This window comes from Squalius cephalus (genome assembly GCF_949319135.1).
Source record: "Squalius cephalus genome assembly, chromosome: 18".
NCBI classification, from domain to species: domain Eukaryota; kingdom Metazoa; phylum Chordata; class Actinopteri; order Cypriniformes; family Leuciscidae; genus Squalius; species Squalius cephalus.
Window position 1 is genome coordinate 33,235,402 of NC_137139.1, and position 24,499 is coordinate 33,259,900.

The 24,499-nt window shown below is 35.7% G+C and overlaps 3 protein-coding genes across 8 annotated transcripts in view; 1 reads left to right on the forward strand and 2 right to left on the reverse strand.

Moving 5' to 3' along the window:
* LOC307146155 (cyclin-dependent kinase-like 5) overlaps positions 1-6,979 on the forward strand; it is a 68,953-nt gene extending 61,974 nt beyond the window's left edge. Inside the window, exons 17-18 of one of the 3 annotated variants that reach the window (XM_079850013.1) lie at positions 739-927; positions 6,362-6,979. In XM_079850013.1, coding sequence (XP_079706139.1) covers positions 739-927; positions 6,362-6,676 — 504 coding nt within the window. In that variant the 3' untranslated portion in view covers positions 6,677-6,979. The remainder of the gene's footprint in view (positions 1-738; positions 928-6,361) is intronic. The other 2 variants (XM_079850012.1, XM_079850014.1) reach the window with 2 other exon arrangements.
* A 4,940-nt stretch (positions 6,980-11,919) lies between these two features.
* On the reverse strand, positions 11,920-17,464 carry LOC307146302 (uncharacterized protein; the record flags this gene model as incomplete). Its single annotated transcript, XM_079850200.1, has 5 exons — positions 17,358-17,464; positions 14,863-15,171; positions 13,283-13,537; positions 12,658-12,693; positions 11,920-12,557 (listed from the first exon to the last, which is right to left on the reverse strand). Exons 1-5 carry the CDS (start codon positions 17,374-17,376, stop codon positions 11,920-11,922), a joined length of 1,257 nt encoding a protein of 418 aa, XP_079706326.1. The 5' UTR covers positions 17,377-17,464.
* A 4,894-nt stretch (positions 17,465-22,358) lies between these two features.
* Positions 22,359-24,499, reverse strand: part of rs1b (retinoschisin 1b) — a 12,854-nt gene continuing 10,713 nt past the window's right edge. The window contains exons 6-8 of one of the 4 annotated variants that reach the window (XR_013819055.1): positions 24,405-24,499; positions 23,880-24,320; positions 22,365-23,734 (exon numbers count right to left, since the gene is read on the reverse strand). The exon at positions 24,405-24,499 is cut by the window's right edge and continues 352 nt beyond it. The gene's annotated coding sequence lies outside the window, so the exon portion shown is untranslated. The other 3 variants (XR_013819056.1, XR_013819057.1, XM_079850054.1) reach the window with 3 other exon arrangements.

Consider the following 24,499-nt stretch of genomic DNA (forward strand, 5'->3'; position numbering starts at 1 on the left):
GGTGATGGTGAATATGATGATGTTGTGTGAAACGCCATCAATATTTTACTGTGTCTAATCTGGTTCATAATAATAATAATCATCATCATCATAATAAAAAGTTATATTAAAGGTGCATTGTGTAATATTTAGGAGGATCTGTTGACAGAAATGCAATATCATAAACATAACTATGTTTTCAGTGGTGTGTAAAGACCTTACTTAATGAAGCGTTTTGTTTTTATTAGCTTAGAATGAGGCATTTCTATTTACACACACCGTTTCTACAGTGGCCCTGAATGGACAAACGTGTTTCGTCACTATGTTGTTCTTCGTGCAAAGAAGCGAGCTAAAGTCAGCGAATAAAACACTGACACAATGATGAACAAGTAACAATAATATTTGCTGTAACATATCGTTTTACTGCATAATTAAGTAAACCTAATTTCTTACTTTACCTTTGTAAAGAAACCTCAGTGTTTAACTGGCTACTCTCTGCTGTCTCAGACGACGACATCACTTCCTGTCGGCCACCGTAACTTCTGTTGGGTGCACTTCGCAACCTCACCACTAGATGCCGCTAAAAACAACACACTGCACCTTTAAGAAGAAGAATCAGAATATTTGTAAAATCAACCCATGTTAGAAAAACTGATTATGCTTCTCTCCTGGGCTGTCGCTGTGTGTTATTTTGGCTGTTAGTTGTAATATTTAAATGTGTGTATGATTGACAGCTCTGTAACGCGTGTGATTGGTCAGGTGCCGAGCGAGGGCCCGGATCCGGTGCTGATAAAGTCGTCGTCGCGCTCATACGGACACCAGGGCAGCAGACATCGCACTCGCAGCCGGGACCGGGAGCGCAGCCGGGAGAGAGAGAGAGAGCAGGATCAGGAGCGAGAGCGGGACGCTGACTGGCCTATAGAGAGAACACCTGATACACACTCTCAGGTACAGTACATTCAATTCAATTCACGTTTATTTGTAGAGCGCTTTTCTCAATACACATCGTTTCAAAGCAGCAATTCCACGTTACAATTTACAGTGATCTGTTATTATCAGAGGGAACTGTCGTAATTTATGTATTTCAGAAATGCACTTATACAAAAATCACAGTTAGCGAAAAATGTATTAATTTAAAAAATGTAGTCATTTTATGCAGAAACAATGAGCTCTTCACATTCATGGATATCAATAGTGAGTGACTAAGCCCTATTCGGACAGGACTAGTGTAATATGGAGAGTCGGGGTAAAGTAATAAACACCAGAGCTTCTCAGTGATTTCAGTCCCGTCTGAATGTGCATCTCAGTGATCATTAGAAGATTACGCAGACTTCTACCTTCAGTAAAAAGGTCCGGAGAAATGACCTCAGGTAGGGCTGCACGATATTGAAGAAAAATGCCAGATGCAATAACTCATTAAATAACGCGATGTTCGATATGCGATGCGATGATGCTTAAAGTGTGTGAAATAAACTTAATTATCTTTAAAATATATTTAAAATGATATAACCTAAATACGTGTTTCACATTCTTTTTGTGACCAGAAAACATCCCTTCAACTTCTGACAGTGAACATCAGTGTTTTACTGTATATAAGAAGTGTTATTTTAACATCAGTGGGGTTCAGGGGTTCAGGTTATCCTACATTAGGGTTATTAAACAACACAAACTGAATAATCAAATGTAAAAATAAAACACTGCTTAGTTTTCACCTTATAAATCAAATACATACTGATTCTTATTAAAGCTACAGAAGTTATTCAGCCGAGAGCAGTGAGTGATTTTCTCTTTGTCTTTTGTTCATAACCTGATATTGCAAGCCATTGCAATATGCATATTAAGATTTATACATTTGCGATATTTAATAATTTAGACAGTGTTGGGCAGTAACGCGTTACTAGTAACGCGTTACTGTAACTCAGTTACTTTTGACAGTAACTAATACTGTAACGCATTACTTTTTAAATAAATTAACTCCGTTACCGGTACCATATGGTGCGTTGTCCGTTACTTTTTAAAATTAATTATGTGCGGCAGACCGGCAGTCATGGCGAGTCAAGGCGAGAGCAAGGCGAACAAAAGCGAGGCGAACGCCGCGAGCGCCCTTGAAAGTGCGCGAGAGAGACCGTTGGAGAGCGCGCTCGGAAGTGCGCGAGAGAGACCGATGTGTTGGAGAGCGCGCTCGAAAGTGCGCGAGAGAGACCGGTGTGTATGTTGGAGAGCGCGCTCGGAAGTGCGCGAGAGAGACCGAATGTGTTCGAGCATAATATAGTTTGTTTATAAATAAATTACACACTTCAGCATTTGAATAATATCTGTAGCATATTGGTATCATCTGCAATGTTTTAATTAGTTTACATATTAAACAAAACTCCAAAATAACCTGCAGAGAACGTTCCCAGAACACATCTGACCGGTTGTGAACACGTGCGGCAAACACGACTAGAATTTGGCTTAAATAACCTCTGATGGTGAAGTTCTCTGTAGGTTATAGAAATAAACCCCCCCAAAATTATATTTTATTATTATTGTTTATTTTGGTACATTGTTCAGTATTATATTGAGAGCACATTTTGTTAAACTGCTTACTTTCGTGAGGAAGAAAATACTTCAAGTAGGCTAGCTGTAAAGGTGTGTGAGTTTTATCATTTTAATTTGCACTACAAAGAGTGTATGTGTATGTATATTTTTTATTACTGTTTATTTATTTTTGGTACATTTCTTAAGAAGCATCATTTATTTTTAGACTTATTTCTTGGCCAGTTGTTGACTGTGCAATAAATATTAAAAGTTCTAAACCTTCTATTGTTTTGTTGTTCCATAGTAAAGATAACATTTTAATATTTAAGGTAATAGGTGTCTCTCACAATGTCCCACACCAAATTAACATTAAAATAGTGTGAATTAGTGTACAATATTTTATAATAATAATTTATTCTATTTAGTGTCCATTTAATTCATTTAACTTTTTTTTTAAAGTAACGCAATAGTTACTTTCCCTGGTAATTAGTTACTTTTGTAATGATGTAACTCAGTTACTAACTCAGTTACATTTTGTGAGAAGTAACTAGTAACTATAACTAATTACATTTTTAAAGTAACTTGCCCAACACTGAATTTAGATATATTGTTCAGCCCTATTCTCAGGTAATACTAATCCCGTGCGAATAGACCCGCTGCAAATATACAGTACTGTGCAAAAGTCTTAGGCATGTTAATATCCCCCCCGTCCCCCCAAAAAATGGTTGTAAGTCAGTTATTTCTATCTTTTGCTGTAGTGTGTCAGTAGGAAATATCATTTACATTTCCAAACAATCTTTTTGCCATTAATCGTAATAATCCAGTGAGATTTGTGTATGCACAAGGAGTCTGACAACAGCCGGTCTGATCTGATCTCACCATCATCGAGTCCGTCTGTGATTACATGAAGAAACAGAAGAAACTGAGACAGACTAAATCCAGAAGAACTGCGGGAACGTCTCCGAGACGCTTGAAGAAACCTTCCTGTGCGCAAGTGTACCTGGACAAAAGCCGTTTTAAACGCAAAGGGTCGTTACACCATATATTGATTTGAATTAGTTATTAGAAGTTAAATCATAAATAAATTCAATTTGTGATTTTATTTTTGAAAGCATTCTCACTTTACAGCATTTAAACACAAGTGCCAGTGCTTTTCCCAGTACTGTAGCTTTGCAGGACGGTTTCTTCAAGCGTCTCGGAGACGTTCCCGCAGTTCTTCTGGATTTAGTCTGTCTCAGTTTCTTCTGTTTCTTCATGTAATCACAGACGGACTCGATGATGGTGAGATCAGATCATACCGGCTGTTGTCAGACTCCTTGTGCAGACACAAATCTCACTGGATTATTACAATTAATGGCTAAAAGAATGTTTGGAAATGTAAACTGATATTTCCTACTGACACACGACAGCAAAATATATAAATCACTGACTTACAACCATTTTTTGGGGACATTTTTGGGGTGGGGGATATTAACATGCCTAAGACTTTTGCACAGTACTGTACGTAATTATTTTATAATTTCCTGTGTAAAAGTAGTTTTCGGCGGTTTTTCAAGTATGGAGACGCTTGTAAAAGCATCAGTCTAGACGCTGGGACGAGTCTGTGGCAAAACTCAAGTGTTTCACACACACCATTCAGATCAGAGAGAAGATCGACAGCACTTGTTTAGAGGAACGAAACATCTTTTAGCGTTAGATAAGAGCCCATTACCAACACAATCCAATCTGAAGTTAATTAATACATCGCTCGACTGGACATAACTGTTTTATATATATACATATAGTGTTTGCGCACGTGATATCAGGAAGCAGCGTAACACACACGACGACAGGAGTGACGGCGGTGTGTAAATCGAGTTACTCTCCCACTTTTGCTGGTTTTACTGAGATCTCTGATCCTGTGAGAACTGGCCATTAATATTACAGGCGTCCTGTGGTAAAATTACACTCCATCTACCCTGGTAAAGCTAATCCCGTCCGAATAGGGCTTATGAGTCATATTAGTGAGATTCTCCTGTATTTGATCATAATTTGATTGAATTACTGCATGGATCAATCAAAAAATATGAACAAACTTCTATTAAATGAAATTCTGTCTGTGGGTGAACAGTACAATGTGAAACACAGTTTATTCATATAGCACCTTTTAAAAACAGCGCTTTATAGAAAAGAAATACATGTATATCTGCATTTACAGAAATGAAACAAGGAAGGAAAGTTATTTGATCAAATAAATACATTAAAAACAGTCCTATTGTGATAAAAAATATAATAATTTACAGTTACATCACATGATGCAATTTAACTATAAATTATTAATTATATACATATATTATTATAGTACATGTTTATCAATATTAAATTACATTTAATGTTTGAAATAACACCTGGAATTGTTAAATGACTCTCACCAGCTAGTTCTGGAAAACCTACACAGTATTAATGTTTATTAATAGTACACTTGTGTGGTTACAGCTCAGTGTGTTATATAATCAAAAGATTCAGTTTGTGACTTCATAAATTATGCATTAAATTACATACAAATAAGTTATATATGAATTATATACGTTTAAATAAACTATATATAAAATGCATTAAATTACATATTAATAAATTATATATAAATTATATAATTAAAATATAAGTAAATTATGAGAAAGTTTTTGATTTTTATAAATTATGCAATAAATTACATAGAAATAAATTGTATATAATAAATAATATAATTAAAATAAAAGTAAATTATAAAAACGTTTTTGATTTTTATAAATTATGCAATAAATTACATAGAAATAAATTGTATATAAATAATATAATTAAAATAAAAGTAAATTATAAAAACGTTTTTGATTTTTATAAATTATGCAATAAATTACATAGAAATAAATGGTATGTAAATTATATAAATATAGGAATAATAATAAAGTATATAACAAGATTCATTTTTTTATTTTTATATATTATGCATTAAATGAAATCTAGACAAATTATATATAAATTATAAAAAATAACATTCAGTTTTTGATATTTATAAATTATGCATTAAATTAAATATAAATATATTAGGTATATATAAAGATTCAGTCTTTCATTTTAATAAATAATGCATTAAATTACATATAAGTTATGTATAAGCCAAATATAAGAACAACTATGCAGAATCAGATAATATGTATCATATTATGTGTAATTAATAGAAATATGTATCAGATTATATGCATCAAATTACATTAATTATATAATTAAAATATATGTATATTATAAAAAGATTCAGTTTTTGATTATGCAATAAATTAAATCTAAACAAATTATATATAAATTATATAAAAACAAAGTTTTTGATTTTTATAAATTGTGCATTAAATTGCATATTTTTTATATATAAATTAGCTAAATTAAAGTACATTTAAATAAATTTTATTAAATTCAGTTTTTGATTTTTTTTTTGCATTAAATTACATACAAATAAGTTATATATAAATTATATAAAAACATTCAGTTTTTGATTTTTATAGATTTTGCAGTAAATTACACATAAATTATGTAAATTATATAAATATAGGAATAATTAATTGTATATAATTAATAATAATTAATAATTGTAAATTTATACATTTTAAATTATATAAATTATATAAATTAAATAAAAGTGCATATATATAAATAAAGATTCAGTCTTTATGTTAATAAATTACATGTTATATATAAAGCCAAATATAAGAGCAACTATGTAGAATCAGATATGTATCATATTATGTGTACTTAATAAATATATGTATCAGATTAAATGTATAAATTACATATAAAATATCTTTTAAACAACTGAATAAATGTAATCAATAATAAGTGTGTTTTGTCTCAGCCTCTGAGGTCGTTGCGGAAGCTTCTTCATCTCACCACCTCCTCCTCCTCCTCCTCCAACCAGACCTCAGCAGATCTCCACTACCCTCCTCCTCCTCAGTCCTCCTCTAAACCCGGGAGCTTCATGCAGGCCAAGAGTCGGCAAGCCTCGTACGCGTCGGCCCCGGGGCCCCTGGAGTCCGGCTGGCACTCCAGCGCTCTGGGCCGTCCCGAGGGAAACCCGTATCCCGAGCAGCTCACCTCCAAACCGGGCTTCGCTCGACACTTTCGCTCGCGTTTGCCAAACCTGAATGACCTTAAAGAGACTGCGCTGTGAACGGCGCCCCCTAATGGACCTTTCCTTCTAATGAATTAAAGAGATATTTCACCCAAAAATGAAAATTAGCCCATGATTTACTCTCCCTCAAGTCATCCTAGGTGTATATGACATTCTTCTTTCAGACGAATACAATCTGAGTTATATTAAAAAATGTCCTGGCTCTTCCAAGCTTTATAATGGCAGCGAATGGCTGTTTCTATTTTGAAGTGAGTCTATCCATGATAAAAGTGCATCTATCCATGATAAAAGTGCATGTATCCATGATAAAAGTGCATCTATCCATCATAAAAGTGGATCTGTCCATCATAAAAGTGCATCTATCAATCATAAAATGCATCTATCAATCATAAAAGTGCATCTATCCATCATAAAAGTGAATTTATCCATCATAAAAGTGCATCTATCCATCATAAAAGTGCATCTATCATCATAAAAGTGCATCTGTCATGATAAAAGTGCATCTATCCATCATAAAAGTGAATCTATCCATCATAAAAGTGAATCTATCCATCATAAAATGCATCTATCAATCATAAAAGTGGATCTATCCATCATAAAAGTGGATCTGTCCATCATAAAAGTGCATCTATCAATCATAAAATGCATCTATCAATCATAAAAGTGCATCTATCCATCATAAAAGTGAATTTATCCATCATAAAAGTGCATCTATCCATCATAAAAGTGCATCTATCCATGATAAAAGTGCATCTGTCATGATAAAAGTGCATCTGTCCATCATAAAAGTGCATCTATCATAAAAGTGCATCTATCCATGATAAAAGTGCATCTATCCATCATAAAAGTGCATCTATCCATCATAAAAGTGCATCTGTCATGATAAAAGTGCATCTGTCCATCATAAAAGTGCATCTATCCATCATAAAAGTGCATCTATCATCATAAAAGTGCATCTATCAATCATTAAAGTGCATCTATCCATCATTAAAGTGCTCCACACTGCTCCGGGGGGTTAATAAAGGCCTTCTGAAGGCCTTATATCAATAAAATAATAAATAATATCCATATTTTCATAACCAATATAACTCTGATTGTATTGGTCTGAAAGAAGAAAGTCATATACACCTAGGATGAGTTGAGGGAGAGTAAATCATGGGTTAATTTTCATTTTTGGGTGAACTATCCCTTTAAGGGTAGGCCTACATGTCCCCATCTTTATTTTTGTTGGCTTTTTTTAGTTTTTAATATTTGATAGCACTTCTTGTATGATTTATGTAATTACGGTACTTTTTGTTATTGGATTACTACAGTAAAGAAGATTATATAGCTCTATGTAAATGGGAATATATATATATATATGAATATATATATATAAATGTATAGCACTGTACGTGCAGGCTTTAGTTTCTACTCTGGTTGTAGTATATATATATTATCTGATTCTGCATAACAGCTCTTATATTTAGCTAGAAAGTAGAGATGACAGTATTGACATTCATTTTATAGTTCTAGAATAAGACTACAGTAGATATTATGACTTTGTCTTTGAGTATTTTCTGTTTACAATTCAGTGAATATCAGTAGATATTAAGAATAACAGTAATTAATGGTAAGAATGCGTACGTTTGCGTGATTCTGTGTACGTTTGCTCCCCAGATGGCGCACGCATGTTGCTTTAAACGGCACATTTGTGTATTAATTCATTGTGAACGTCATTGTCCGGATGAAAACGTACGTGCGCTGTCTGGGTTTGGTGTGGGTCTTTTGTTAGTCTGTACAAATCATATACAAAGCCTTTTAAATGAGAATTGAAGCAAAAACATCGACCAAATCTGACCAAATCATAGGAGATGGTGTGGCGCCTCCTGCTGGCCATCGAGATCCACTGCAAAAAAAACAAACCCAAGCATATGATGCCTTTTCATTTTTAAAGCAAGTTTACTTTTTACTAAATCTACCAGTCTTTGATTCCCTCAGGTATAGAGTTCTCTGAACACTGCAAATACACTTTTACATGCAATATCTGGATATCAGATGTCGAAGCTCTTTAGATCATTTAATGTTTCTGTTTAGGGAAATAGAGCCAGTGTGTGTTCACGAGGAGGAGATATAATAATAATAATAATAATAATAATAATTCATTAATTTTATGCAATATGTAATTTCACATTCGCCAGATAATCCTTCTAAATAAAGATCAAGGTACCTGGAGGCGTATTGTGCCCTCTCAGCGTGTTTTTGCGTGTATGTGCTTTTATGATTCATATGTCAGTCGAGTACATGAGATGTCAAACGCCAGGATCTCCTGGAAAACATGATTACGCATCAGCCATATGCATCTCATCTGGCTTTCAGATATAGCCCAGCTAACAGGGAATGTTCTCAGAGTTGTTATCTAATGTTCTGGAGAGTTATGAATAAAACCTTCTTAACAGAACATTATCTGGTGTTTAATAATCTTCTCAAAACATTATTTATTCAGAATTCATGGAATGTTTTTTTTTTTTTAAATGTTAGGTTTGAATGTTCTTAGAATGTTCTAAAATGTTCCCATAATGTTTGTAGAATTATCAAACGGAACGTTCCCTTAACATTCACAGTTAAACGTTCTAAAATTGTTTTTTAAAGATTAATGGATGTGTTAGCAAAACATTCTTAGAGCATATATTTGTTAGCTGGGATGTAGAGCTGCACGATTATGGAGAAACTGAGAATCACCATTTATTTTGTTTCAAATCGAGATTCAGAAAAGCATAACTAAAAATAACATCGTTTACTAGAGGTTCTGATTAAATGTTAATTGCTGCAGTCTATTTAAAAAATGTTTAATTGATTTGAATGAATTGATTTTAAATGATTCAATGACTTTCATTAGTGGATGAATCAGCGTTTTTGAACGAATCTCTTAAATGAATGATTCAATGACAAATACATTTTTAACGGTCACTTGTCGCCACCTACTGGTGTAACGCTGTAATTGAGACAATCTTTATTTACTTTCAGAAGGTGATTTCCTCTATATTGATACTGTTGACATCAGTGTTCATATCTGAACTATAAACTGTTATCCCAGTATTTTTGTGATGATTTGATTTATTGTAAATATCGATGCTGTATGCTTGAAAAGACTGTTTGTGAAGCTGTTTCATATCTATACATGACAACGGCTCTCTCTGGATCAGAACCACTGATCTATATAATGCCATTCTATATAGATCAGTGATCAGAACACAGATCTGAATGTTCCTGTGATCGGACTCTTGAGAGGTTTAATAGACAGAGGAATAAGATCTGTGGGTGTTTGAATCGAAATCGCGATCTTTTATTGATTAATCGTGCAGCTCTACTGGGATGTAGGGAATTAGATTATGGAGAATATTGATCATAAATCTGACTAATATCAGTCAGTATCCGCTGGTCCATCACTGTTGATTCATCTGTCTCTTCTACTGTCACTCGCTTCATGATGGAAGGTGTTTTACTCTATAATCATGTGTTTCTTCGACTACAGACGAGTTCAGATGATGATGATCTCATTTAAATAAATCCATGAATAAATAAAAGAAAAAACTAAATCAAACATGAACTGTTCTTTAGCACTTCTTGGTCTTTGGAAAACACTTTTGATTGGAGATACAGGCGCGCGCGCGCACACACACACACACTATTTTTTATAAAAATATCTTACATTTTCCGAGAGCAGGAAAAAAGTTTGTTACACAGCGATGTCGTTTACCGTGAATGAATGATTTATATTTTAAAAAATGCCATTAAGTTAGAACATAAAATCGCAGAGTGTTTCTGTAAGTACAGTGAATCACTGCTAGAATAATGAGAGACACAGCAATTCAATTCAATTCAATTCACATTTATTTCTGTCGCGCTTTTCACAACACACACATCGTTTCACAGCAGCTTCACAGAAAATACACGAGTGACTGTTATCAGACTGTGTTCAAGCACGCACACACACACACACACACACACACACACACACACACACACACACCTCACAGTTAGAGAATATCATGTGTTCATCTTATCCAGAAACAATGAGTTCAGTTAAGTATTTATCACAATTATTGCAGGGTGGAATAGAAACCTAAAATTCTCGGGACAGCACAACAGCATGTGTCCAAATTTCAATCTTAACCGTTCTATTTCATCAGAAACGATCTGAAAACAGGGCTTTAAGTGTAAAATACCGAACTTGTCCTTTAATGTTTGATCCCAAATCAAAGCATATTCCTTCTTGAAATGTTGAATAAGCGTGTCTTTATCATGCTATCGGTGCGTCTGGACTTGGTCTGATGTCTTTATCATGCTATCGGTGCGTCTGGACTTGGTCTGATGTCTTTGTCATGCTATCGGTGCGTCTGGACTTGGTCTGATGTCTTTGTCATGCTATCGGTGCGTCTGGACTTGGTCTGATGTCTTTATCATGCTATCGGTGCGTCTGGACTTGGTCTGATGTCTTTGTCATGCTATCGGTGCGTCTGGACTTGGTCTGATGTCTTTATCATGCTATCGGTGCGTCTGGACTTGGTCTGATGTCTTTATCATGCTATCGGTGCGTCTGGACTTGGTCTGATGTCTTTGTCATGCTATCGGTGCGTCTGGACTTGGTCTGATGTCTTTATCATGCTATCGGTGCGTCTGGACTTGGTCTGATGTCTTTATCATGCTATCGGTGCGTCTGGACTTGGTCTGATGTCTTTATCATGCTATCGGTGCGTCTGGACTTGGTCTGATGTCTTTATCATGCTATCGGTGCGTCTGGACTTGGTCTGATGTCTTTATCATGCTATCGGTGCGTCTGGACTTGGTCTGATGTCTTTGTCATGCTATCGGTGCGTCTGGACTTGGTCTGATGTCTTTGTCATGCTATCGGTGCGTCTGGACTTGGTCTGATGTCTTTATCATGCTATCGGTGCGTCTGGACTTGGTCTGATGTCTTTATCATGCTATCGGTGCGTCTGGACTTGGTCTGATGTCTTTGTCATGCTATCGGTGCGTCTGGACTTGGTCTGATGTCTTTATCATGCTATCGGTGCGTCTGGACTTGGTCTGATGTCTTTATCATGCTATCGGTGCGTCTGGACTTGGTCTGATGTCTTTATCATGCTATCGGTGCGTCTGGACTTGGTCTGATGTCTTTATCATGCTATCGGTGCGTCTGGACTTGGTCTGATGTCTTTGTCATGCTATCGGTGCGTCTGGACTTGGTCTGATGTCTTTATCATGCTATCGGTGCGTCTGGACTTGGTCTGATGTCTTTATCATGCTATCGGTGCGTCTGGACTTGGTCTGATGTCTTTGGTCTCCTCCTCAATCTGAAGCTTGATCGCTTGTATTTCTCGAAGCTTCACGTAAGGGCTCGTGTCAAAAACCTGAGAGCAAAATCTTTGGAGCACTATAAAATACTCTATCATGAACTCTTTCTGTCGCTCGCTCCTCTCGGACTGAGGTGCTCCTCCTTCTCCTGCTTCTCCTCCTGCTTTTCCTTCTTCTTTTCCTTCAGCTTTTCCCTTTCCTTCTGCTTTTTCTTCTTCTGCTTCTCCTTCTGCTTTTCCTTTTCCTTCTTCTCCTTTTCCTTCTGCTTTTCCTTTTCCTTCTTCTGCTTTTCCTTCTGCTTCTCCTTCTGCTTCTTTTCCTTCCGCTTTTCCTCCTTCTCCTTTTCCTCCTTCTGCCTTTCCTTTTCCTTCTTCTTCTTTTCCTTCAGCTTTTCCTTTTTCCGCTTTTCCTTCTGCTTCTCCTTCTGTTTTTCCTTTTCCTTCTGCTTTTCCTTCTTCTACTTTTCCTTTTCCTTCTGCTTTTCCTTCTTCTACTTTTCCTTTTCCTTCTGCTTTTCCTTCTTCTACTTTTCCTTTTCCTTCTGCTGTTCCTTCTGATTTTCCTCCTTCTGCTGACCGCAAAGCTAGAAAAAGATGACAATAGTTAGATTTAGGATAATAACGAGTAGACGCGTTTCATTATGAGTAGCAATATGAGTGTCTATAACAGAAGATAATATTTACCATTGGCTATGTCTGCATTAATCAAGGGTGATTTCCCTACAGATAAAAAAATATGACATATTCAGTTAATAATTAAAAATATAAGCATAGAAATGCCAGAAAATGTGCAGACACGGTCTTACATAATTGAAAGACTCTGTTTAAGGCGTTCTGGTCCATCCATGCACCGTTTCTTGAGGCTGATAAAAAATTAAAACATTTGGTAAACGCTTAATATTCAGTGTTGTGTAAGTTTCTACAAAACGTAATGAATTACTATAGCTATACACCTTGAACTGTGTAAATACTCTCTCTAAAAAGCAACACGTTACTAATTACTTTGTAAATCGCAAGAAATTCAACAATACAAGAATGGCATTTCAATTTTTAATTCTATTAAATAAACACAATACAGTTGCATGAATTATTCTTGAACTGACCAAAAAGGAGGTCACATTAAAACATATATTTTAGCATTAGACGTTAAATCCACTAGTTTTGCATAAAATTGTTCTGTAGTAACACAATGATGTTATCAGGAGTAACTGTAATTAAATGAAGAAAACTGAACATATTCCTGCTTAAAATGGTGAATAAAAAGCTTCCTCATCATCATCATCATCATCACACTGGTGCATCTGAATACCTTTTAATCTCTTGATCTCCATCAAACGCTGATGCCAGATTACTCGTGATTCCTCAAGCATCGACACAATGAGACGCAAGCGTATTCGGTCCGCGTCCACTCTTCTGGTGAGTTTGCGGAGCCGTTCCCAGTCCTCGTTCATGTGAACCTCAGACGGAGATTCCTCTGGTGCTGTTCTGTCCCTCACGGACTCCTCGACTCGACCGCTGATCCCAGATGAAGACGACGCTTCACACACACTCTCAGCACACCGGTCTGTGACGAAGAAGAGTTAGCAGAACTCAAAGTCAAAGGTAACCGGTAACAAGCAGCTTTTAATGTTGTTTATGTGTCTATGTGGTGTTTTTAATATGGTTTAAGACAAACCATGTGTAAATTCATAAGTCAACATCATTGCTTGCTTTTCTGTAGGCTATATAGTATTATTAATAAGGTGTGTACAGAATTTGATCTTTTAATATGACTAGCCTACATTGAGCCGTTAAGCGTTTTTCACGTTAAAGGGAAAGTTCACCCAAAAATGAAAATTAGCCCATGATTTACTCACTCTCAAGTCATCCTAGGTGTATATGACATTCTTCTTTCAGACGAATACAATCAGATGACATTGAGTTATATTAAAAAATGTCCTGGCTCTTCCAAGCTTTATAATGGTGTGAATGGCTGTTTCTGTTTTGGTGTCCATAAAAGTGCATCTATCCATCATTAAAGTGCATCTATCATCATAAAAGTGCATCTATCATCATAAAAGTGCATCTATCATCATAAAAGTGTATCTATTCACGATAAAAGTGTGTCTATCCATCATAAAAGTGCATCTATCCATCATAAAAGTGCATCTATCATCATAAAAGTGCATCTGTCATCATAAAAGTGCATCTATCCATCATAAAAGTGCATCTATCATCATAAAAGTGCATCTGTCCATTATAAAAGTGCATCTATCCATCATAAAAGTGCATCTATCATCATAAAAGTGCATCTATCCATCATAAAAGGCCGTCCGCATCGATTTAGCCATAAGAGAAACACTTGAACTTAACGCACAACGTAATGACGGCAATTAACGCCTCTCGCAGTTCAAACACACGGGGCTGGGCAACTGCGTTCGACATTATTACACGAACGCATCTCTTCACTTCAGAAGGCCTTTATTAACCCCCCAGAGCAGTGTGGAGCACTTTAATGATGGATAGATACACTTTAATGATGGATAGATGCACTTTTATGATGATAGATGCACTTTTATGATGGATAGATGCACTTTTATGATGGATAGATGCACTTTTATGATGATAGATGCACTTTTATGATGGACAGATGCACTTTTATGATGGACAGATGCACTTTGATGGACTTTCCATTCACTCCCATTATAAACCTTGGAAGAGCCAGGACATTTTTTAATATAACTCAGATTGTATTGGTCTGAAAGAAGAATGTCATTTACACCTAGGATGACTTGAGAGTGAGTAAATCATGGGCTAATTTTCATGTTTGGGTGAAATATCCCTTTAAGTGTTTCAGAATGCCCCCAGAAATTGTGATAAAAGGCTTGACAAGGAATTTAATAATCTTACCGTCGGTTGTGTCTTTCTCTGGAGTCTTCACAGGTGAAGCATCGGTTTGACTTCCGCTTCTCCTCTTCCTCATCGGTTCATCAGTGTGACTCCCGCTTCTCCTCTTCCTCATCGGTTCATCGGTTTGACTCCCGCTTCTCCTCTTCCTCATCGGTTCATCAGTGTGACTGTCGCTTCTCCTCTTCCTCATCGGTTCATCAGTGTGACTGTCGCTTCTCCTCTTCCTCATCGGTTCATCAGTGTGACTCCCGCTTGTCCTCGCAGTCTTCGGGTCTTCTTGAGTCGGATTCATAAAACTAGGCTGCAAATCTAGAAAAACATGCCAATAGTTAGATTTAGCATAATCAATATGAGTGGCTTATTACAGAAGATAGTCCTATTTACTGCTATCATCTCTTCACTACAAGTACAAATATGACTAATTCTGTTGTAAATAAATGCCAGAAAATGTACAGATTGACACTGTCATGGGCGTTTAAGGCCTGTTAAAGATTAAAACATTTGGGAAACGCTTTATATTCAGTGTTGGGAAAGTTACTCTAAAATGTAATTAATTTCTAGCTGGAACATCTTGATACACTTGTAACTCTTGAAACGTGTAAATACTCTCTTTAAAAAGTAACGCGTTACTAATTACTTTCTAAATCGCAAGCAATCAAACAATACAAGGACGGCTGCAAATATTACTTTTAATTCTATCAAATAAACAATATACAGTTGCATGAATTATTTTTGAACTGAACAAAAGGAAGAAGGTCACATCAAAACAAACCCACTAGTTTTACATAATTGTTCTGTAGTCTAGAAAACTAAACTTCTTTTTCAAGGGAAAAAGAAAATAAACTACCACTGTAATTAAATTAGTTAAGTAGCCTAATTAATAATTTATTAATAATTAATAATTACACCAAACACTTTATATTTTTCAGGGTTTCTTAAGAAAGTCAAAAAGGTCTTGAATCAGAGCAGAAAGTCTTAAATTCATAAAGTCATGGCATTAAATGTTGTATGCTTTGCAAAAACTTGATATTCAACCTCTGAAGTCGGTTATTCAATCAATCCATTATAGTGGAAATAATAGAGAGAGACATTGTTTTATTTGCAATCTGATCATTTAAAGCCGCTAAACTCTGAAAGTTTTTAGTCCAAGGATCCAGTAAGTGAAAGCGTTCATGCATTGAGTCCGAAACAGAGAAACATCAGAGATGGCGGAGAGAAGAGAGACTCGTGTCAGACATTATTCCTTCAGTAAAAAACAAACACTTCTCTCATATTCACAGACAGTTTCTGAGGTTTCACAGCTGAAACACAGACTGAGGAGACAGAACTCACATCAGACTGAACGGCAGATCAAATCATCGTCTGATGTCTGAGCTTTATGTGGTAAACTACGACTCTCGGCTGGACAGTCAATCATGTAAAAGATTCTTCACTGTTGATTCTCAGAGGAGCTTCACAATGCCTCGTCAGTTAAAACACCTTGAGGAAACATCTAAAGTTTATCAATACCAGAACATCAATCACTCCATAGGAGCATCAGACTGGCTTTGGTGAGAACACAACTTTAGATGTTTCCTCGAGGTGTTTCAACTGACGGCCCATTGTGAAGCTCCTCTGAGAATCAACAGTGAAGAATCTTTTACACTTCATATTTGTCATTTTGTTTCTCCAGTAAATGCATCTTGATTTAAGAATCTTTAGACATTTTTATTTTTGCAAGTTTTTTTGTTTTCCAAAAATGAATTAAAAAGTTATGGAAGCTTGTTTTTGCCACAGAATAAAAAAAAAATCTGACAATTTCTTAATCTCACAATTCTGACATTTTTTTTCTGAATTGCGTGATATAAACACAATCCTGAGGAAACCCCCCCCCCCCCCCCCCAGTATTTTCCCCACTTTATAACGGTCACAATCGCAAGTTATAAAGTCATATTTGCCAGTCAGAATAGCGTGATTTATAAGCTCAAACCTGCGAGAAAATAGTTTCACGCAATTCTGACTCAATAAATGCTATTCTTACTCTATAACTTGCAATTCCGACTAACTCGCTATGAGGGGAAAAAACTCAGAAATGCGAGATAAAAATTCGCAATAATATTTTAAATTGTTTTATTCCGTGGCAGAGCTTCCATAAAAAGTAGGCTAAAGTAAAAATAGTTGTTTCAACACATATTGGGTCAAATATGGACAAACCCAACCGTTGGTTTAAAATGCTTTGTTAAATTTTAAACCCAGCGGTTGGGTTTGTCTATATTTAACCCAACATTTTTTTAGAGTGTTATAAGTCGTACTTTACTACAAGACTGAAGAGTTGTTAGTGTTTCTCATTGTGTTTCTCCATAGACATGTACATTAGAGAACGTGATGTATTGAGTTCCCTATAATTTATTCCGTAGGTTTCCTTTACTTGGTCTTAAAAAGGTCTTAAATGCACTTTCATGAAACCTGCATAAGCCCTGTTATCTAAAGAGATGGTACTTTTAAATCGTTCTTACCATTAACATTGCCTTCCATCTTGAGCGTTGAGGATAATCGCTGAGAAACTGATGAAAGTTCAGAGGTCCCGTGTTGAGTGTGTTTTTAAAGAGCAGCTTTTAAAGAGACTGAGACCCGTGTGTGTGTGTGTTTGAGTGAGAGAGATGGGAGGTGGCGCTACTGGAGTTCACACATTAATGACTCAGAGGAACCGTTTACGACTTCAGAACAAGAGAGGGCAAATGGCGCATCCAGATGTTCACATCTGCAAACACTCTTTAGTTTAGGGTCAAATTCTCACTATTAACTAGTTGCTTATTAGCATGAGAATTGGCCACAAAGAATGACCTAATAAACACAATGCTGGGTTGTTTCAAGCCGTGCTGGGTCAAATATTGACAAACAACCGCTGGGTTTAAAATTTCATTATTAAACCAACTGTTGGGTTGGTCCATACTTGACCCAAACTTGGGTTGAAACAACATTTTTTTCCATTACTTTTTATGGAAGCTTGTTTCTGCCACGGAATAAAATAATTTTAAAAGAGAAACTTTTTATCTCACATTTCTGAGTTTTTTTCTCCTCATAATTGCGAGTTATAAAGTCAGAACTGCCTGATATAAACTCGCACTTCAGACTTTTTTCCTCACAGATGTGGGTTTTAATATCACGCAATTCTGACCTTTTTTCCCCTGAAAATGCGAGTTATTAAGTCCAATTCTGAGGGGAAAACGGCAGATTTTTTTTTTCTCTCAGAATTGTGAGTTTATATCACGCAATTAAGAAAAAAGTCAGAATTGTTTGATTATTTTTTTAATTATTTTATTAATATTTTTTTATTATTTTGTGGCGAAAACAAGCTTCGATAACTTTTTAATTCATAAAAAATAGGCATAACTTGAATACCTATACTCCCAACCACTAGAATATGGAAATAACCTTTGTACCTTCTTTATACACAGCAAAAAAATGCTCTTCCTCAGTGAAAATGTCTAAAGATTCTTAAATCAAGATGCATTTACTGGAGAAACAAAATGATAAATATGAAGTGTAAAAGTTTCTTCACTGTTGATTCTCAGAGGAGCTTCACAATGGGCCGTCAGTTGTTGAAACACCTCGAGGAAACATCTAAAGTTGTGTTCTCACCAAAGCCAGTCTGATGCTCCTATGGAGTGATTGATGTTCTGGTATTGATAAACTTTAGATGTTTCCTCAAGGTGTTTTAACTGACGAGGCATTGTGAAGCTCCTCTGAGAATCAACAGTGAAGAATCTTTTACATGATTGACTGTCCAGCCGAGAGTCGTAGTTTACCACATAAAGCTCAGACATCAGACGATGATTTGATCTGCCGTTCAGTCTGATGTGAGTTCTGTCTCCTCAGTCTGTGTTTCAGCTGTGAAACCTCAGAAACTGTCTGTGAATATGAGAGAAGTGTTTGTTTTTTACTGAAGGAATAATGTCTGACACGAGTCTCTCTTCTCTCCGCCATCTCTGATGTTTCTCTGTTTCGGACTCAATGCATGAACGCTTTCACTTACTGGATCCTTGGACTAAAAACTTTCAGAGTTTAGCGGCTTTAAATGATCAGATTGCAAATAAAACAATGTCTCTCTCTATTATTTCCACTATAATGGATTGATTGAATAACCGACTTCAGAGGTTGAATATCAAGTTTTTGCAAAGCATACAACATTTAATGCCATGACTTTATGAATTTAAGACTTTCTGCTCTGATTCAAGACCTTTTTAAGGCCTTCATTTGTGGAAAGGTGAATTAAGACTTTAAGACTTTCTTAAGAAACCCTGGATAATAAAAAGTGTTGATGTAATTACATACTAACTAGTTTTATTACAGTGGTAATTTATTTCCTTTATCCGTTAAAAAAGAAAAGGGATTATGGTTAGTTTTCTTATTTAAATTACAGTTCATTCTGATGTAATTGCATTATAGATTAGAGACAGAAAAAAAGTTTTTTGAATTTAGTATTTTTTTCATGTCATTACATATAGAGCATAAGAAACGATAAAGTAAAGAGATATTTTACTCATTATGCTATGTCCTCTGTAGTGGACACCAGGACTCAGCTGTTTAAAAAAAAAAAAAAGACATGTATAGGACCAAAAAAAAAAAAAAAAAAAAGACCAAACTTTTTATAAATACTCTCAACTAAAGATTTAACGGAATGAATTGATATACCATTTTACTTTATGCATCATGTGGGGATAAAATAGCCATAAATGGGTTTGTTCTTGGGGCAACATGTAATGAAAAAAGAAGTGTAATAATGGGAGTAATAATTGGTGACATGGTGACATTTTTATAATATCTAATATTTCATAGGAATATTGATATATCATTTATTTCCCTATTCACTTGTTGCGTCTCCCGAAATTCCTGAAAATCCCATAACATTTTCCTGAGATGTTAATTTATGGCAAACCATTTGAAAATTAGTCAGATTTAAATGATGATTACAAAATATTATCATAATTCCATAAGAATGCTAAATTTGATGATTCAGTCAAGCTCACATCAGAAGCGTTTACATATTCTGCTTTAAAGACAAGACAAAGCTCAGAGAGAGAGAGAGAGAGAGAGAGAGAGATGCAACAATGAAGACATGTACACAAACACTGATGCCTCAGGCTGTCCCCATTGATGGGGTGCTTATAATGTCTTTCTGATCACCATATCTTTTCTTGACAATCATTAATGTTTCAGGATATAGGGTGACAGACAAGATTTGCCTCCTTATGTCCTAAAATGATTGTGTCTCCCCTGAATTTGCCTTTGTTTAGCATCTGCACTGCCTACGGGTCAGTCATCATGCATATAGATGAAAATACTGATGAAATTACTCCTAAGAAATTTCAGCGGTTTAAAAATACACAATAGGTCTCTGTGCATAAATAAATAAATAAATAAAAATAAACAAATCATGTAATATAATTTCTAAGCTGTTTTGAACACACACACACAGTTGGCTCAACAAAATGAACTAATCTCTAATTAGCTCAAAAACGGTGCTTAGTCGTATTAGATTTATACAAAAGATGAAATCAGCACTTTTGTCCATCCACATGAAACATGTCGACAAAGTTTGTCACAAAAATCTGTGTGTGTTTAACAAAAAGAAAACTGGAAATATTTCATTTATTTGATAAAGATTCCAGATGTGAAGGCGTCTGTGTGTTTGATGCAGCTCTGGCATGGATGGTCAGACGAGGACTCCACATTGCTCTTATTTAGATGAAGTTGAATCTTTTAGAAAATCCGCACACATTTTCAGAGACGCGATGTGCCTCCCCAGACGGCAACAGTGTCGGCCCAGATCCGGCCCACATCTGGTACGTGTTGAATCCACATGCCGGATCTGGGCCGACACTATGTTGCCGTCTGGGTCTGTGGTCCATGACGCCGCATTAGTAAAGTTCGTGTTGAGCGAATATTTCATTTTACTCGTCTTAATTCAAAGCCTGATCTTACTTTTTCTACGGTAGCTATGATCTATTGCACGTATAAGGTGAATATAGTTTTTACTTTTTGTGTGTCTCTCGAACTATCCTTAATCAGTGTGGAAACACACAGGGTGAAACCCTTTACTGAGAATATACTATCGGTTATCTACTCAAAATATATGTAGAAGTTTAAAATGTGAGCATTGTGTGTGTGTGACTGTGTTTGTGTGTGTGAGTATGTGTGTGTGAGTGCATGTGTGTGTGCGTGTGCAAATATTAGTGTATGTGTTTGAGTGTGTGTGTGTTCATCTGTGTGTGCGAGTATGTGCCTATGAGTGTGATTGTCTGTGTCTGAGTGTGTATGTGTATGAATGTGTGTGTGTGTGTGTGTGTGTGTGTGTGTGTGAGAGAGATTGTGTGCACGGTTCCCACACCTTGGTTAACTTCAAATTCAAGGACTTTCCAGGTCCAATACCCTCAAATTCAAGGACTTAATGTGGGGACACATTGTGTCCAACAACAAACGTTGAGGTATCGTAGTTTCATGCACGTGAACGTCATGGCAACTTACAAAGTACCTCACGCAGGAACGCATAAATGCGCGTAACTGACGTAAATCAAGCAAGCTAGTACGCATAGGCCATGAAGTGTTGGTGAAATAACACATTAGCGGACCGGAGGGAATATGGAATTTATTCCAGAAAACTACTTGCACAAAATAAATCAAGGACCTGTATCTATGTATGTTTATTTCAAAAACTTTCCAGGGCCTTGAAAACATTTTTTCAGATTCACAAACTTTCAAGGATTTCAAGGACCCGTGGGAACCCTGTGTGTGTGTGTGTGTGTGAACAGGAATTGAGGGTGAAACAGGAATCACTATCAGCCGATGGTTCCTTAAAAACATAAAAAGATAAAAATCAAAATGTGAACGATGTGATACCAGAGATTCTTACAACTGTTCACCAATCACCCATAACAATAACAGGGCAGAGCTAAAACAACACCCTGAAGAGTGGCGAGATGGTGATTAATGGCTCTATTCAGATGCACTTTATGGCACACCGTGGAAGATATGTGACAAATGAATTTAACGGCTTGTTTTAATATGTTGAGTTACTTGTAAATAGACCCATCTGAACTATCAGGCCAATTTAAAAAAAGACAAAGTGTTTCTTTTAATTCTGAAATTTTAAAAACATATACATTTGTTTATTTACCCTGATAGATTTGAAGTGTTCTTCTTCCTTTTTAAGCAATGTATTTTCTTTCCATTTTTTTTATGCCAAGCCTATAGTTATTGTCAATTTCATGACTATTTGTAATGCCAACTAATGTTACTTTTTGCATATTCTAGATGCTAGCACATCACATTAACTGCCAAATTATTTTGGTACACACACACACACACACACACACACACACACACACACACACACACACACACACACACACACACACACACACACACACACACAACACAAAACCCTAACACAGGTCGTTTTTGTTTTACTATGTACTATTGCAAAATAACAAACACATTTTCTAAAGACCTCGATTGCCAGAAAGGAAATCTTTCCTGATATGAGTTTATTTTCCATCTCACGCCACAGTTCAGCTTTCGCCACACGGTGGACATTACATTTTTCTCATATGTCACACAAAGCCGGCCTTTCCTGGATCATGCTGATCAATTTGTCAGCAATATTTAGTCATCAATAACATTGCAATATTGTTTTAATACATAATCTCCTACATGATAAATATCTTATTTATTGAAATGAGTTACTTCAGTAACAATAGCAGGTTCTAGATCCAGCAAACACAGAACCTTCCCTTACGGTTCCTGATTTTTTTTTTTTTTTTTTTTGGGAACCAAATAAAAACATTCTTGTAACCAAAAATGAATCAGAAAGATTGTTCTTTAATTGTTATTTTTAGATGTATTTTTATAACCATAAATGAACTTTCCCAGAATGTTGCACTGAATGTTTCTGTGAAATCCTAAAGAGAACCTATAAAGAACATTCTGGCAACGTGTTTCAGATTTGAGACTTGAGACATCATTTTAAGACCTGATTTAGTCTTCAGTTTTGTGTTATACCTGCTAAACTCAACACTGTGAATGGGTTGACGTCTCTAACCTGGAGTGAACACTTTTCAAAAAGACCTGAATTCAGTGTGTGAGTTCTCTGGTTATCTTCAGAGCTATTTGTTGTTGTGTTGAGTGAGAAACAGCTGGTTACAGGCTTCGTCTGGTAGTTCGTTCAGTTTTGAAGAAGCCCAGTAGTTGTGCAAAGGTTTAATGTTCACGTCTGTGATAAACAGGGACTCAATTAAGCAATTCATTTGAAATTTATTCAGTTGTCATTACAGAAAGACAAATAAAAAGACTATTCGTTTTTGACAACTTTGCTGAGTTTCAGATCAGTAAGTCGTTGATAAGAATATCCCAGTCTTGCTCGTTTTAAGTCAAAAGTAGTTTTTTGTTTAATTTTGTACATACAGAAGGTACGGTTATATGGTAATATTTACCTACTGATCTGAGACCAGTTTCCAGTGTGTTTGACTTTAATATTGTGGTACATAAAGCTGTTGGACTCAGTGGCGGCTCGTCAGTCGAGGTACGGCCTACCCAAAATGATATGTCTCAGAATGTGTATTTCTTGTTTGTAATTTCACCTCTGTAAGTGTAACGAGTCTGAAGGAATAGAGAAAGGGAAGGGGAAGCAGATCCATAGCCTGTGACTTGTGCCTCCGTCGGTAAAAAAAAAAAAAATTATCCAATCACCATCGAGTATTTCACTCAACCAATCATTGACGAGATGTAAATGACGTGCTATTAGCTTGAACCGCTAGCGCTGATGTGACTAGCCAGCAAACCCCAGTAAGCAATTTTGCGTTTAAAAGACGTCTAATAGTCATCCAAACACAGCCTAGACGTTTAAAACAAGGAAAACCACTTGTCTATTCTTGGGATATGGTTTAAACGTCTATTAAATTTTCACTGACAGCCCAAATTTTGCCTTGTTTTAGATGTCTAAGCTGTGTTTGGACGACTATTAAATGTCTTTTAAATGCAAAATTGCTTGCTGGGTATGGAGAGTAGAGATGCTGAATATATGATCGCAAATACATTTATTAAACTACCATTCAAACAAAAGCTACAAATCAAAAATAAAGTTAGACCCCATGTCTAAGTTGGATATAGGCTACAGCAATCAGCTTCACTAAACGACTGAACGTGCTCTTGTAACACGGACTTTTAAAAGGACAGGAGGGGGGATTTTTTTGCTGCAAGTGACAGGCTAGGACTTGGTGAGTGAACTTATATAGTGTCTTCACTGCAAAAAATGCTTCTCTTACTTAGTATTTTTGTCTAGTTTCCAGTCCAAATATCAAACATTTCTTAAATCAAGATGCATTTACTAAAGTACTAAATGACATTAGATATTAAGTCTTGTTTTCTGGGGGAATTAATCAAAATGAAGTGAGTTGATGCGTAAAATAAAGCAAAATTATCTGCCAATGGGGTCAGAAAAATAATGTTGTAACCTTCTTACCCCATTGGCAGATAATTTAGCTCTTTTTTAAGCATCAAATCACTTAATTTTGATTAATTCCCCCGGAAAACAGGACATAATATCTTATGTCATTTTACTCATCTAGTAAATGCATCTTGATTTAAGAATTTTTAGATA